The sequence below is a fragment of the Durio zibethinus genome, chromosome 6 (genome assembly GCF_047325235.1).
Source record: "Durio zibethinus cultivar Kanyao isolate XHJ-2024 chromosome 6, ASM4732523v1, whole genome shotgun sequence".
Taxonomy (NCBI): domain Eukaryota; kingdom Viridiplantae; phylum Streptophyta; class Magnoliopsida; order Malvales; family Malvaceae; genus Durio; species Durio zibethinus.
Window position 1 is genome coordinate 9,674,977 of NC_143167.1, and position 16,349 is coordinate 9,691,325.

General features: G+C 33.2%; 2 protein-coding genes and 1 pseudogene across 7 annotated transcripts; all 3 read right to left on the reverse strand.

Annotated features, from left to right (window-relative positions):
* Positions 1–2,545: 2,545 nt before the first annotated feature.
* LOC111284696 (pentatricopeptide repeat-containing protein At2g22410, mitochondrial pseudogene) lies at positions 2,546–6,256 on the reverse strand (annotated as a pseudogene).
* A 139-nt stretch (positions 6,257–6,395) lies between these two features.
* LOC111284698 (ADP/ATP translocase 1, mitochondrial-like) lies at positions 6,396–9,948 on the reverse strand. 3 transcript variants are annotated; one of them, XM_022873555.2, is made up of 4 exons: positions 9,708–9,948; positions 7,621–8,149; positions 7,149–7,520; positions 6,396–6,964 (listed from the first exon to the last, which is right to left on the reverse strand). In XM_022873555.2, the coding sequence occupies exons 2-4, from the start codon at positions 8,125–8,127 to the stop codon at positions 6,668–6,670; spliced, it is 1,176 nt and encodes a 391-aa protein (XP_022729290.1). In that variant the 5' UTR covers positions 8,128–8,149; positions 9,708–9,948; the 3' UTR covers positions 6,396–6,667. The 3 variants fall into 3 exon arrangements, with proteins under 3 accessions (XP_022729290.1, XP_022729292.1, XP_022729293.1); XM_022873557.2 differs by having other exon boundaries at positions 9,608–9,742; XM_022873558.2 differs by lacking the exon at positions 9,708–9,948 and adding an exon at positions 9,409–9,544.
* Positions 9,949–10,321: 373 nt separating this feature from the next.
* Positions 10,322–13,460, reverse strand: LOC111284697 (uncharacterized). 4 transcript variants are annotated; one of them, XR_016342814.1, is made up of 2 exons: positions 11,372–13,460; positions 10,322–10,691 (listed from the first exon to the last, which is right to left on the reverse strand). XR_016342814.1 is itself a non-coding variant. In XM_022873554.2 (2 exons), exon 2 carries the CDS (start codon positions 12,843–12,845, stop codon positions 11,475–11,477), a length of 1,371 nt encoding a protein of 456 aa, XP_022729289.2. In that variant the 5' UTR covers positions 12,846–13,101; positions 13,358–13,455; the 3' UTR covers positions 10,950–11,474. The 4 variants fall into 4 exon arrangements, 1 of the variants encoding a protein (XP_022729289.2); XR_016342815.1 differs by lacking the exon at positions 10,322–10,691 and adding an exon at positions 10,950–11,133; XR_002689563.2 differs by lacking the exon at positions 10,322–10,691 and adding an exon at positions 10,950–11,271.
* Between the last annotated feature and the right edge of the window lie 2,889 nt (positions 13,461–16,349).

Sequence of the window (16,349 nt, forward strand, 5' to 3'; positions counted from 1 at the left end):
TATTTTTTATTAAATTCATGTATAATTTTTATAAAAATTTTAAATAATTTTATTTTTATATTTTTTTATATATTTTTTTATGTTATGTAACCTTTATCATTTTTCAAATTAGAATGTAAAAAGGGAGGGGAGGGTTCCAAGTTAGTGGTTGGCTTGTGAGTTGAAAAATAAAGCATGTGATTTGGTTGGACAGGAGAGATCACCAAAACCATCTGATGCTCTCTGGAAGAAGTTGGTGTCAGTTGAGATTGGTTGGGAATCAACCTATAATAATACAATACACCTTTTTTTTTCGTTAAAAAAAAAAAAAAACACTTGGATTTTAGGCTTTGCTGTAATCTCAAAGTGGTTGATAAAATTTGGATGTAATATGTGTTTATGGCTTTTGATTTGATTTCGCACCTGCTTGGTGGCATTCAAGATTATGTTTTGTAAACACTAATTTAAGATGGTTAAGATATTATTTTAAAAAAGTTTCAAGTAATACATTATTCTCACTAAATTTAAAAAATTTCCCATAAAATTTTTTTTTAATTTTTATGTCTAAATAGTGTTAACATTTTTCATATTTTTAAGTCATTTTTATTATATATGCCACTTATAAAGGTGATTATTGGTAAATTCAACTTGAATTTACTTGAAATTTTTAAAAGTACTCAAGTTCAAACTGAATTGGTTTATTAAAGTTTTTGTTTAGTTTTAAAAATATTTTTAGATTAATATTTGAGTATTTTTAAATATATTTTATATTTATAATTATAATTAAATATTAATAATATCATATGACGAGTAAAGCTTTAGTCTAATCAACACATCTAATCACTTGATGAAAAAAAAATTATATATATATATATATATTTTTCAACTTAAAATGTCAGAAAAAATAAATTTGAAGTATGTTTGTGAAGATCAACATTGTTAAAGTATATAATCTCAAAAATTTTAAGCAATTAATCTTTATTATTAAAAACAAAAAGAAACAACATAAAAAGAATCAAATCATTCAAGACTTTTTGGAATTTACTTCAATGGGACCTACATTGTTGTTGTTGGCCATGAAAAAGGAAGAACTCAACCCCGACTTGTGAATCAAGATTTCGGCAAAGATAAAATTATTCCTAAGACATGCAAGGCCTGGAGGTTAGTTTATTATTAGGTTCCCTACCAAGTAGTGCAAAGAGAAGGATTTTTTTTTTTTTTCTGACAGATGATTTTGATCATCTACTCGTTACTTCATGTAGTTTTATTCTCTCCATCTTTCAAAAAGAAAGTTCTCTTATTTCTTGGCATTTCTTATTAAAATGTTGAAATGAAAGAAGGCTTTAAGGAAAGTATTGTGCTAATCATTCATAACAGACGGAGAACTTGAGTTCGGTCACCTAACTAAGAGATCGTGCTTAATATTTCTTTATATAAAATTTTTAGAATTTAAAATTTAAATTATTAAAATTAAGAAGTTAAGAATTTATCAATAGCTTACATTACTGGTAATCGAGCTCAATCTTTGTATTAACAAGTTATCACTTCATATACTTTTGAAAAATGAATTGATCCGTCTTAAGAAACTGTTTCCTATTGACAAATGATAACCTACAGAAATAAGAGGTTTGCTTTCCCCATACTTTTGAAAGAATAGAAGATGGCTTCTTCATCCATATAACTCAGCAGGCATACCCCACCCCATCCAAAAAAAAAAAAAAACTGTGTGCCGCATGCATCCCAATAATTTTATTGTCCAATAACTTTTAACTGGTGGGACTCGACACAATCTACCAAAGCCGATAGGCTGATGCAATCACTGCCCTGATAAAGAGAGCAAAGGCTGTAAGGCATGTGGAAGAGAGATAGATGGCAAAGAAGAAGACATGAATTATAAGAAAGAGAGAGTGAAACCCAACAAAACCTAGCGTGCAAGCAAGGACGAATCATTATATTCTTCTATTCTTTTTGTCTGTCCACTTGCCTTCAAAATCAAAGTGTAAACCAAAAGAACCCCAACAGTAAAACCAAACTCATGATAACATGTGTTTCCTATCTCAAGATGTCAAACTAGAAATTGTTTATGTTTTTTTTCGTTTTCTGTTCAAATCATAAAATGCTCAGTTAGTAACAATTCTGCCTCTTCCTGGTAGCAGTAACTTTAAATTGTTCAAAAAGACCATGAAGATGCCAGTTAGTGTCAATTTTGGCTCTGCTGGTAGCAGTAAATAGAAATTGTCTCAAATACCATGAAGATGCTAGCCAATATCATCATCTTTCTTACAGCAGAAATAAAAGCATTCCTCAGCTCTGCCTTCTTTACAGAGGCCTAGTCATGTAAACAGGCTTTATGCATCAGCTCAAGAATGAATTTTGGCTTTTTAATCATTTCCAATATAAACTTTATTCCACTGATGGACGGCAATGCATCAATTCCTACAAGGGTCCAAAATTTTGTTATGTATTCTAATAAAACAAACCAGATAAAGAAAATGGCAAATATATATATATATATATATATATGTATGTACTCAATTCAGCTAGAGTAAGTCTACACTTGAGGGCATCAAGAAAAGGAAATATGTCTCAACTCCTAACAATATGGAACAGGTTCTCTATTATCTTAACTAAACTTGATCAAGAGTGCTTTTGTTACCTGAGACATCACAGGCAGCACATCATCGGCATGCACCAGAATACAAATTGCTAAGAATTATTTCAGCAGAGTTTGAAGCCACAAAGCTCCATTAAAAATGCAGTCAAGACAAAATTAGATACAGAACAACTTAGCATCAGCAGGACGTAAATTGAACATAATCAGAAGCCAGTCATAGGCACACGAAGTAAAACGCTTGACCTCTGTCTTCATCGCCTTTTCGAATTGACAACAAACCTATAATGTTTGTGTTCTCCGAAATGAAGTAGAAGTTTCTCAAAAGCAATCCAACGCTTCAATGAATAGTCTTATTAGACTACCTAGCCAATTTGTGTTTCTAACATGAGAGAATTTTCAACTTATTCATGGAGAGGTCTTCGACAACATGCGGGCACAGCTTGATTGCACTTGAGAGCCATGTATGAAAGCTACTAAAACGCATTACCTCCTTTTCTCTGGACAAAATATCAACAACCTTTGATTACTGTTATTACCTTTTTGCTTAAACTCCATTTACTTCAAGCTGCCACCAGGCAGACATGTTATTTCATTGCCATGATAGAAATTTTGAAAGATTAAACCACATAATGTGTTTGATTCCTGATTGCTCTAATAATTCCGCATGCATGCTCTGTCATGAATCCCATAAGCACAATGATGACAAGAAAGATTATCAGTGCTCATTTCCCAGGTAACTAGTCCTTACAAAATTCTCAATTTTTTCAAATCATATTATTGCATTGGTTAAGGTAATCCAACAATTCTGCATCAAAAACAAAATCTAAAGTCAATCAATTGCCTCTTCCACCCATTACAGCATGCAGCCTCCTTTGAAGTTTTTAGCACAGTCCAAGACAGATACAGATCAAAGCAGAAAAATGCAGCAGCACAACATATATGCCAAACTACCATTAAAAACAATTGTGGCACCTTTATAAAATCCTAAACTTCATCGCGATTAAATTATCTTCCAGTAAGACTTGAAGCCTGGGAAAGTTTAGACACTAAAGAACATTATATTTGAAGGAGAATAATTACTTGAATCTGTTCACTACCCTTTCAAATTTAGATCGATCATGAAAAAATCAGCAATTTTCTGATCAGCTTTCATCCCAATTTTGGAGTAAATCTTGGAAACAATGAATAATAGAACCATTTCTAAGGTAGGAAAAGCTGCTCAAACCATCATATACCCAATGGCCAAATCAAACCTGATTTGCAAGCATTCTACCACTGAGTCTTGAAAACCAAAGAGCAATTGAAACAACCAATTATTACAATCACCTCTGATATAGTAAAGCGTTCATTGAATAATTTCCATATAATTACTGTCAGGTTTCAAGTTCGAAACCTATGAGAAAGTCATTGTAATATTTAGGAAGACCATATTTAAATTCAGTAAACTCCAATTGTCGTGTTAGCTGAATTAAGTAATCATAAATCAGTCCAGATTCAGGGTGAGACTTATCTCTAACAATAAACTCATAAACAGTGCCATTGACCGCAATTGAGCTACAACCAGGGGTCTTCTCTACACTCTTTCTTATCGTCTTCCGAACCTTCCCTGCTTCCTTCCACATATTTGCATCCCCATACTTAACTGGCAAGCAGTACATAAATGCCACTATCACGACGGTCCAGTTCTAGAAGTTTTAAAGCAGATCTTTCACCCACTAAAAAATTTCCATACATTCGACATGCAAAGAACAATGCCCCCACACCACAGCATCATGCTCAATTGCCATGCTCTTGACAAGCTCTTTAGCTTCTTTTAAGAGCCCAGCCCTACCAATAAGGTCCACTATGCACAAATAGTGCTTTAGCTGAGGGGACAGACCAAACTTTTATGTCATCTGGGTAAAATATTTACGACCTTCTTCCACCAAACCACCATGACAACAAGCTGACAAAACCGCAAGAAAGGTGACCTCATCTGGCCTCAAACCAATTTCAATCGTCTCTAAGAAATAAGATAGGGCTTCATGCGCATTTTCATGAAGGGCCAAACCTCAATTAATTGATGTCCAAGACAAAGAATTTCTAGATGGCATCTCATGGAAAACCTGAAGAGCCTTTGTGATGTTTCCACACTTGCATACATGTCAACTAGAGCAGTCCCCAAACCAGCATTCAGATAAAGCTTATGTTTTTCAATAAACTGATGAATCCAAATTCCGACATCAAAGGCTCCAAGTTGTCAGCATGCAGATAAACAATAAACCATGGTCACCTCATCAGGCTTTACACCACTAGCCCGCATTTCATGAAACAAAAGCCAAAGCCTCCTTACTACCGTTGGCTTGAACATAACTGACAATTATTGTATTCCACGGTACAACTTCCTTCTCGGGCATCTCATCAAAAAGCTTCAGAGCAGCATCCAAAATCCCTAATCTGTCATATCCAATGACCATTGTAATACAAGTAACAATTGTTTTCTTCTCCATGCTTATCAAATATCCTTTGTGCTCCATCAAGACTCCCACACTTAACATACATGTCCATGAGTGAATTAGATAATGGAATTGTCAAATTCAATCCACAATCTTCAATATACTTATGAAGCTCTCTCCCGAGTTTCAAATTTTCTAACTGTGCTAACAAAAAAACTACCCCAATCATCGTCACCTTAGTTGGCTCAACCCCTTCCTCCTGCATTTTCCTATAAACCCCTATTGCCTGCTTCGCTCTCCCACTCCTAACAAAGCCATTAGTCAAAGAATTCCAAGAAACCAAATCCCTCACACAACTTTCATCAAACACCTTAGATGCCAATTGCAAGTCCCCATATGAAACCAAAAAGTGAATCAGCCCATTGTGAACATACATATCTGCATCCAAACCCAAATTTAAAACATGACCAAGAAATTCAAAACCCAAATATTTCAACATTAAAAAGGCACAAACTTAAACAAAAGTAGGGTAAGCATTATTATCTGGCCTAATACACCCATTATTTCTAAGCATTTGCTTATAAAGAAAGAAGGCTTCTTTGGGGTTTTCACTCTCTGCACAGCCTCTAATAGTAACATTCACCAAAAAAAAAAAAAAATTGAATTTTGCAAATTGTACAAAATTTTAATGCAATGATCAAGAATTTTGTGTGCCGATAAGGAGCAAAAGGCGAAAAGGGGGCTGGAAAAGAACCAATCTGACGTTAAGCCTTTGATGGTCATTTGGGCTTGGATTTGCATTGCTGTAGGGTTGAGCAAATTGGGTTATTGAGAAACAAAGCATGGTTTTTGTTATAGTTGGTGGTAGGTTTTCTTTCCTTTGAAGAAGAAGAAGAAGAAGAGGTTTAGAAATGAAACGTAGAGATCTGAGATTTGATGATAACATAGAGAAGAGGGGTCATCAGATTTTTGCATGCAGACATTAAGGTTTGCAGGGATTAGTAACGAGTTGAACAAAAGGCGGGAAAGATCTTTTAAGAACAATTTAAAAGAACGATTTGGGAGCCCATCTCATTAAACAATTGTAACCTGAAAAACCAAAAAAAGAAAAAAAACAATTGTATAGCTTTCCTCCCAATGAATGAACAGCAGCAAGTTCCTACAGAGTCTCAAGGAGTGGTTGCTGCTCAGCAAAGAGGATTTCAGTGAAATGCTTTATCTTTTTTTTTTTAATTTATTTATTTACTCCGTTGATGCATGGTGCTGTTCAGAAAGAAAGGTACGAATCATGATCTGCAGTCTCTTTAACAATTTCCAGTGTAACAACTCGACTATAAATCACTCTTAGAATTTAGAAAAGCAAAGAGTGAACATAATAATCCAGGGGAAATGAGGAATCTTATAAAGGGATATATAATTTCAAAAAGTAGTGATGTAAGGTTGCAGCAATATCTCAAATAATTAGGATAAATGGGGTAAAAATTTCCTCCAAAATTATCAGTGTTGCAGGGAACAAACCCCTCTAAACTAAGTTATTCAAATGAGAAAAAAATTGCGCTCAGCAAAATCTGGAAACCAATTAAATTGCAAATGATTTGTGCCACCATCTGTGTTCTTGTGGAAAAGATAGTTGGCATGATTATGCCCCACCGGAGCCATACTTCTTTCCGAATACAATCATCTGGAGCTTATCATAGCCAGCAAGCACACCAGCACCAGCAACTGCACGGAGGATGTTTGCGCCAGCACCCTTAAAGAGAGACTTGGCACCCTCATTCTTAAGGATCTGAGAGAATGCATCAAGTGAGCTCTTGTACTTGACAGCTTCACCAGATGTCATCATCATTCTTCTACGGACAGTGTCAATTGGGTAGGAGGCAAGACCAGCACCATTGGTAATAACCCAACCAAGGGCAAAGCTAGCAAAGAAGCTATCCTGTTATCATCCAAACCAAAAATTAACATGAGCAAAATCCTTTAGCTTGATCTTATTGTCAATATTTTGGACAGCACTACGGCAGTTATCTTATCGTCATTAGATAGCATGACTATTAGTCGATGAAAAAAGTCAAAATGAATTGGAAAATCTAGTCCAAAAGGCCACCAAAAAATCTACTGACCTGCAACTTTCCAACAAGGACCACCGGCTTCAAAGAATCATACATTCCAAAGTAAAGACCACGGTACACAATGATGCCAACACATGAAATGTTGAAGCCACGGTAAAGGCCAGCAATACCATCTGACTTCAGAGTCTTCCTATATACATCAACCAAGCCATTGAATTGCCTTTCTCCTCCTTTCTTTGCAGCTTTGGAATCATTAGCAAGACGAGTTCGGGCATAATCCAGCGAATAGACAAAGAGAAGGGAAGAGGCACCAGCTGCACCACCAGATGCCAAGTTGCCGGCAAACCACTTCCAGTAGCCATCCCGGTCCTTCTTAAAGTTGAACAGTTTTTTAAAGTAATCCTTGAAGGCAAAGTTCAATGCCTGAAGCAAATAAGAAAAAAATAAAATCAGAGAACATATACAATAAAACAGCTCTAAGTTAGAATGAAGATAGAGCAATTTCTATGAAGATATTACTAACCTGAGTGGGGAAATAACGGATCACATTAGCTGTGTTTCCTCTCCACAATGACATCATGCCCTCATCTTGGATTGTTCTTCTAAAGCAATCACCAATCCCCTTATATGGTTCAGAGAGTCGACCAGCCCTAATCATCTCATCCTGGTTTTGAATTAAGAGCTTCACACGTTCAATAGGAGCAGCAGCAGTTTTGGACACAGCAGCAGAAACACCACCCATAAGAAAATCAATAGCGAAACCAGCAATGCCTTTCTCTGATGGAGCCTGGACACATACAGGTGACAAACTTGAACCAACCAATGGCTGAACATAGTTTGCTTGGCATGCCTGTGTCATGGGATACTGTAGTGCAGCATTGCAACTTGCAAATGCAAAATGCCTCTGATACAGAATAGGCTTTTGGAATCCTCCATAGCGATATTGAACATCTTGTGAAAGGCTGGAACCAAGATGGAGTTGTCCAGCTACTTTTTGCATGACAGAAGGACGTTGGTGCCTATCAGCCATCACTTCTCTACAAAAGAATAACCTACACAAGAAACCAAATATTATGATTATAATGAGCTAGAGAAAAACAAAAGATGACCCTAATGCCTTAAATTGAGAAACCACATCAGATTGAGAAGATATGTAAATTTAGAAAAACAAAATTGTCAAACACCATTTGGGCATAAAGCAATTGATAGAGCAAGTATATGCAAAAGAAATAAAACTTCAAAAAAGACAACAATATGTGGCCCTATACAAATATAAACAAGAAGCCACTTAGGTTCCAGATGCACAAAAAGTCAATTGGAATAAAAACTAGTTCAAACAAATGAACATTTGTCGCCCAACTCACAAACTAGAGGTTTTTCTTGCCATTAAGCTTCATTCTTCATGGTTGCACTATCTATGAACCAAAACAATCCTCTTTACTGTGACTGACTAATTTTACACAAAACCATCCACCTTGAAACATAAGGGCATAAATGGCAACATGAATAATTCAGCCCAAGAATTTTAAAATAATAAATGAAAATTGCTCAAATATGAGAAAACAACGCTATGAAAGAGAGGATATGAAAGCAACATATGTAGCAAATACATGAAAAGCATAAAATTTTCATTTTTTCCCCGAGAATGATATCCATTAAATTCACGCACTTAGAGAAGAAAACCAACTTGTATGTTACATACTCATAAGTATGGATTGAGATAAAAATAGGAACAACTGGTAAGGAAATGGTGTTTGAGGGGAAAAAATCAATTTAATCTTGTTGATGAGATCAATGTTTAATCTATGAAATTTCATAATAATATACCAAAAAATTCATGAGGTAAGACTGAAAGTGAAGTTCTGAGTAATGATTAGTCTTAACTCATCATATAGATTTTAAGCTTAGCAGTTACTGTCAATCAAAAGCATCAAAATTAATATACTCCGAATGCACAGATTCCGGTCGCAATGGAAATGAAACCATGCTACATCCCTAAAAAACAATCCTATCATTTCAAAACAAACCATCTGCCAAAGGCTTGAATACAAAATTAATATAGTTCTCATTCAAAGTTGCAACTTTTTTTAAGAAAAAAAAAAAAACAAATTTATTTGATCGGAAAAAAAAATCCAATAGATCAACCTCTGTATGAGAATAACCCTCCATCCTAGTGAAACGAAAAACCCATGTATCAGTTTTCAATCAGACCTCAGATCCAACAGAAACATGTGAACAACAAAAACACATAAAAACAACCAAAAACATTATAAAGAGAAAAATATGTATGCCAGACCAAAAACTGACTGACCTGTTAAGGAATATGAAACAAAAAGAGCAAAGAAAGAAAAAGAAAAGAGATCTAAAAAGAAACAAATAAGATAGAGAGACACGTAAAAGAGGCCTGAAACGGGTTTATAAGAAGAAGAAAGAATAGTTCAAATACAAGAGCAGACTATAAGGCGAAATGAAAGCACACCCATAAAACTAAAAAAAGAAAAAACAGTTACCAGTGAATCAATCACACATCACATAATGATGTAAATGGCAGAGAAAACTTAGCAGTTTTCTTAGGAAGAAAAAAAAGAAAGAAAGAGATAGAAAGCCAACCTTGAAAACTGAAATGTGGAAAGAGCAAGATAAGAGCGAAATGACAAGGGCGAAACAGAATGGCATGGAGGAGTTTGGGTTTAGACAGGCACTTTATATGACTAGCTGGTTATCAACTTATGATTTATCAAATGCGTGGTCTTTTCATGAATGGGGATTACAATTTTGACAACTAATCACAAATTCTCGACTTTTTATCTTTGGTTGGTATGAAATATGAAATGTGAATTCTTCAACTTTCAAAACTCTCTCTTTTTGACTTTGAATTTTCCTTTAACGCATCTTTCTTTTTTTTCAGGAGAGTTCAATTTTACAATTATTTCGGAGCAACCATAAACGATTTTGACCCGGCATTTTCCAAGATTGGTGCTTTTATTTTTCTTTAAGATTCCGGGCATCCATAAGTATTGGTCAAGATTTTAAAATATTTTAAAACTAATTTTTTTATTTAATACAGTATTCTTCCCATAACATCTATGCAAGGTTTTTCTTGTGATCGTTATTTTTTTTTCTAATGTTTCTTTAAACAAATTTTTTAATTGAAAACGTGGTAACAAAAGTAGAGGATCTCAAGAGAAAAACTATGAAGTAAAGCATATGAAGCCATTTAAAAGTTCGAATTCAACATGTCGGCATTAAATTATACTAGTATATGCTTGCATGACCACCGCTAAATCCAAAAAAAAAGAGTGGCTGACAATCTTTTACATGGTAGCCTAATTCCAAGAAATTACATAACAGTCTTGTGGAAGTGGAATACCCTAAACATCAGAAAAAGAGAACATGAATAGCTGACCATATCTGGTGTGCATAATGATATCCCCACCGTGCAATTTTGAATAGATTGCACACCTCTCACCTCACCCAGTTCAAGCATCAAGCTTTGCTCATGGTTTGCATAAGATACTTTTAACATTATAAACGCCATACCATCCTACAACTTGGTTAATTAAAGTAGTGTAATGTTGGTCACCCATTCATACACTGAAGATGACACATAAAACACAATTAGATTAATGTTTACTGATTGAGAGACAATGCGAGAAAGCCATGGTCCTAGTGTAAGCAAATTAACATGACATTGCTCGAGCAAGTTTCTAAATACAAACATGAACAGCAAACACCGTTTTGACAGTTGGTGTCATCATCTTCAACCATCTTTGGCACAGGGAACAACCATGCATTTGCAAGAGATATTTCATCCCACAACCATACAAACATGTCTGACATGCCATGCATACCTCTTCCAAAGCACTTTAGTGCAACCGAAAAAGGTTAAAAAAATCAGTGTATACAAAATTACATAAGAAATAATTGGAACCAGTGTAGCATAAATAAGGGGAAAAGGAAAAAGAATTAACTGAGGCAAGTACAGATGCATTGCGTGCCTCCTTTCTACCCAGCCAAATAATAATTGTCCTTTTAACTGCAAAAGCCTTGCTCGATTATCACCGGACAGATCATACAATCTATAACCTTGGATTCTAAGAACAATATGAACATAAAGGGAAATGACACATCGAATCCTCTTCAACAAGGATGCCTATGAGAGTTATTTCATGGTCTGTATATGAACATTAGTTCAGGAGGGAAAATATTAAGTTTGTTAGTAAAAGAAAGGGGGAAAAATACATTGTTAATAATTTGATCTCAAGCTACATTACCTCACAGGATTAGTGTACTTTACTTTATTAAAAAGTAAGCCAGCCTCGCATGCTTTAGCTATATAACTCTTATTTCCAAATGGATTTGAATGTGATACAAGAGCTATTGATGCCTGCCCGTATCAATCTGATCTTTGCCTTGCAGTCTGTCGATGCCAAGTGAAGTGGGGTCTAAGGATGCATCAGACCTCCTGTAACCTACTTCTAATTCTTTTTGCCTCAGTTGCAATATACTCTGCTCATTCTCAAGCCTCATCCTTTCATTCTCCAACCTTAACCTTTCTAGTTCTCTGTCTTTCTTGTTGCAGTACCTCAGCCATTTAAAACATTGTTTTTCAAGCTCAAAAGCTTCCGTCTGCAAGTTCACTCTTTCCTCCTGAAGTTGCAGCATCTGTCTCTTAATCCACACCTTTCGCTCCAATGATGACCTTGTAGGGTCTTGAAATATTCCAGCCATCTCCATCTTGAAGCAATCCTGGCCAGCAGATTGTGACCAGAAATGGCCTTCCTCTGCACTTGCTTTCTTCCTCTCATTGAACTCACCAATCCTTTCCTCCTCATAAACAGCATTATTGTCATCTTCATTGGCCATTTCATCATCATCCTCACTGTCACCAATTCCCTCAGCTTCTTCCTCATCTGACCCTTTATTGTCTTTCAAGCATCTCTCAAGAGGAATAGAACATCCACGCAGATCAAGATCCTGGCAATTGGGTATCTTCTGTCTATTATGGTAAGCAAACATTTCCTGGTAAAATAAATGTTTAGAGCCCAATATTTTCTTTACATCATCCTTTGCCTTAGCTGAGAGGTGAGGCATAGAGTCCATAAGAGAAGGGTTCTCAACCACTCTACAACTAGTACCTCTCCCAAGAATATCATTCAATTTCTTATATCTCTTGTTCAAGTCATTAAATTTATCCTCACACTGTTGAGGTGAAACATGATAACCTTTACTAATCATTATCTTGGACACAGTTTTCCACTTGCCCTTCTTTTGTGGAATCCCAGATTTTCTCTTAAGCCCCTCCACGCCCTCAATCATACCATCATCACCCACACAAGCAACCACAGCTTTTAGAAGCCTAACCACATTATCCGTCCATTTCATTCTTTGCCATGGTGATCCTTTCTTGCCTCTACTCCCATTGGAGTTCTCACCATTTCCATCTTCATTGTAACTAGGCTCATCTTCTTCACTCATGCTTCCATTAGTGAGAGCAACAATGGGACTAACTCCCTTCCCTTTACCATAATTCACAGAATCGCCTTTAGAGTTAGAACCTTTTGCCTCCATTAATCCAATGGAACGGTGTTCATTTTCAAGGCCACTCATCATAGCCATATGATTGTGTGGCATCAAGGAAGGTTGACTCAAATGGGGCTGTTGCTGTCTGTGAACGGATGACTCAAGGTCAAACAACCCTTCATTCGGACCTGATAAAAACCCACCTCCCAAACCCGAATTATCCATCAACTCCACAGTCCAAACCCACTAATATACCGTTTTCTTGCAGGAAAAAGAAAAAAAAAAGGACTTGAATATTTAATAAAACAGAAACCCAACTTCACTGATCCCAATCCAAGTAGTTCCAGTCAGTCAAACCAAGTTTCTTTCTCCAGTGATAGACACAAACCAACCAGAAAAACCCATAAAATTCTAAATTTTTATATTTCCCTCTTTTTCTTACTAACCAAACAGAAGGGTGACTCAGAAACTGAGAAAACAACTGAAACCACAAACAAATTTATGAGCAACTATCATATCAAAATCCCAAGAAACCCAAAAAGCTTTAAAACCCCATATCTAATCATAACCAAAATTCAGTAAGGACCCATAAAACCAATTAAAATCCTCAACAAGATCCAACTTTTAAACTTTCCTTGTACTTTTTGACAATCACTGGAATAATAATGGAGAGCTTAAAAACTTGAACAAATGGTTTTAATATCGTATTGAAGAAGAAGAGTTCATGAAAGAATTACCTTTGCTAACGATCAACAACGGAGAAATTTCTCAAAAAGGCAAGAGTTTTTTGTATGAGCGAGAGACAGCTAAGTTTTGCGTTTAAGTTACAGAAAATAGAGGGCAACGGGAATTTGGCAAGCCGGTAAAAATGAAAACATTTACCTACTTGAAGCAACGTGTTGAGTTGGTACTGGGCTTTGAAATCTTTTTTTTTTTTGGTGAAAATTTGAAATGCTTATTTATAAAGGGTAAATTTTAAATGCATCACAACTTTTACTTTTTATATCCTCTCTTTTTTTTTTTTATAAGTTTTTGAATATACGATAAGTTTTATAAATTTTTAAAAATTCATTTTAGAAGTTATAAAACTTATCAAAAATGAATTTTTTTAAAGTTATTAAACTTTTTGAAAATAATTAAAATTTAAAAAAATTACAAAAAAGTAAATTTTATTTAAAATTTTATCACTTAGTGTAATGAAAAAATTATTATAAGAAAAAGCATAAAATTTAAAATCAATAAAATATCAATTTACTATTTTGATCTTTAAAAAAATCTTGCAAGACCCTAATTAAATTAAAGATAAAATGAAATTTTAAATTTTTTATAAATTTAAAATTTATCATTTTTTAATAAATATATATTTTTTATAACAATTATTAAAATTTTATAATAACTCTAATTAAATTGAACTCTTCAATGAAATCTTTCCTTTTACTTATCACAATGATTTTTTTTAATTAACATATTAAATTTTTACAAAATTATATAATATTCAATGATATTAATTGACAACTTAAAAAAATTTCATTTTTTATATGTTAATCAAACTTAATAGTTCTTTCATCATCTTTTATAACATCAAAAAATAAAATATTTAATTAGGGGCTCATAACATTTTATTTTTTCTAAAATCAAAATAGTAAAATTAATTTTATTTTTTAATTTTAAAATTTATTATTTTTTAATAATATTTTTTTCATTACACAAAGTAGTAAAAATTTTTAATAAAATCCCTTTTTTATAATTTTTCTTAAAATTTCTTTTTTTTTAAATTTATTTTCGGTAAATTATATAATTTTCAGAAATTTATTTTCAATAAATTATAAAATTGATCAAACATAGATATTTAAAAAATTTTGTGAGAAAAGATAATTAAATAAATTTATTTATAAAAAATTTTAAAAATTAGAAATGTAAAGAGGAAAAACGGAGATTCATTTAGAAACACCCTTTAAAAAAAAAAAAAACAACGGGGTAAAGTAGGATTTAATTCCAAAAACAACTGAGTATTAGATTTTTTTTTTTTTCAAATTGACTATTAGTTTAGTAAATAAAATTTTTAAAAATTATAGGTTTGAGAGAATTTTAAAAATAAAATATTTTTTAAATAAATTAAATAGATAGAAATTAGAGATTAAGATAAATTAAAAATTAAAAAAATGAGTTTAAAATTTAAGAAAATTTCATTTCAAGTCTACTTTTTTTCAAATAATTAGATCCAAGTGAACTATTTTTAATAGAATAACTTTTAATTATATATAAATAGAGCCATAGCTCATAAAATTTGTATATAATATTCGTAACACATTAATCAATCTTTGGGAAAAAACGGTTTTTGGGGCCAAATTTCTGTTTTAACATTTAGCAATATGCTAAAACTTTTAGAAATAGCTGAATCTTTTTTGTGCTCAACAAAAAATAAGCAGAGGAATAATAGGTGCCGAAATTGAATTGGGCAAACATGGAAGTCAACCAGCTAGACTAATATATGGGTTGGTTTGGATCGGCTAAGGTTGCAATTCGCCTAAAGATATTTTTGATCAAAAATATATTTAATAAATTTATAAAAAATTTTTATAAAATTATTAAAAATATTTTTTTTTATAAAAAATACTTTCAATAATCGTATACATTTTTTTATAAAAAAACTATTAAAGGTGTTGTCTGATAAAAATGTATTTAGTAATTTCTTATTAATTTTTTTAATGAGATTATTTAAGTCATTTTTTGTTAAAAACATTTTTAGTATTCATTCAAATTTTTAAGATAAAATTATTTTAAGATATTTTAATTAATAAACACCGCTAATATCAAGTCTTAAATAATGTTTATAAATAATAATGTCACTATTTAAATATTTAGTTACATTTTGATAATAAAAATTTTAAATTTAATAAAAATACAAAAATTAATGACGATTATAAGTGAAATATCATTATAAAATAATCACCAATCTTTTATTTTTTGTAGTGATGGGCCTTTTTAAGGATGAGTTATATTGCTTACTAAAAACCTTAACCTTAGGAATCTTGAAACGGAGCTTAATGCATCTGCTGTTATTTCTATAATTAAAAGCCAAATGATGCCTAACCCTACGTTTCAACCGCTCGCTTCTAATTGCAGGCAGCTTTTGAGAGAGCTTAAAAACCAGAAGATCCTGCACGTGTTTAAGGAAGGCAATAGGTGTGCTGATGCACTGGCCGTGTACGGTAGCAGTAAACTATGTAATAGCCGTTTAGGCAATGACGCCACTTTTGTTTCTTTTGTTTCCTTTGTGCAACCTCCAAACTCTGTGCTTGAATTACTACATAAGGATGCAGTTGGGACCGTTGTGTACCGTTATTTATGTTAATGCTAGTTGCCTCCCTTTTCGTGTGTATAAATATATATATATATATATATATATATATTACAAGTGCAAGATGATGAAAAACTAATGATAAAAAATAAAGTTGACTAATTAATTCCTCTCTTTCTTTACCAATGTTGTTTGGTCTACATTGATGGTATGTTTTTTTATACAAAGAAAATCAAAATTTAAAGTAGAGGAATTTGCAAGCACGAGGATCAAACACTCATCTTGCTAGAATCGATTTCTTAAAAAAGACGAATAGACAATTTACATTGGGATTCATGCATGTCAAACTCATCTCCCAAGCTCAATTCATTCCACACCTAATGAGCAGTAGAAAGATTAGGCTTTCAACTTTTGTTGTTCGCATTGCA

Coding starts and splice junctions, on each gene's coding strand:
- LOC111284698 (XM_022873555.2), bottom strand. CDS start 8,127: ATGGCTGATAGGCACCAACGTCCTTCTGTCATGCAAAAAGTAGCTGGA. Junction 7,521..7,620: donor TCCGTTATTTCCCCACTCAG/GTTAGTAATATC, acceptor TATTTGCTTCAG/GCATTGAACTTTGCCTTCAA. Junction 6,965..7,148: donor TCCTTGTTGGAAAGTTGCAG/GTCAGTAGATTT, acceptor GGATGATAACAG/GATAGCTTCTTTGCTAGCTT.
- LOC111284697 (XM_022873554.2), bottom strand. CDS start 12,845: ATGGATAATTCGGGTTTGGGAGGTGGGTTTTTATCAGGTCCGAATGAA.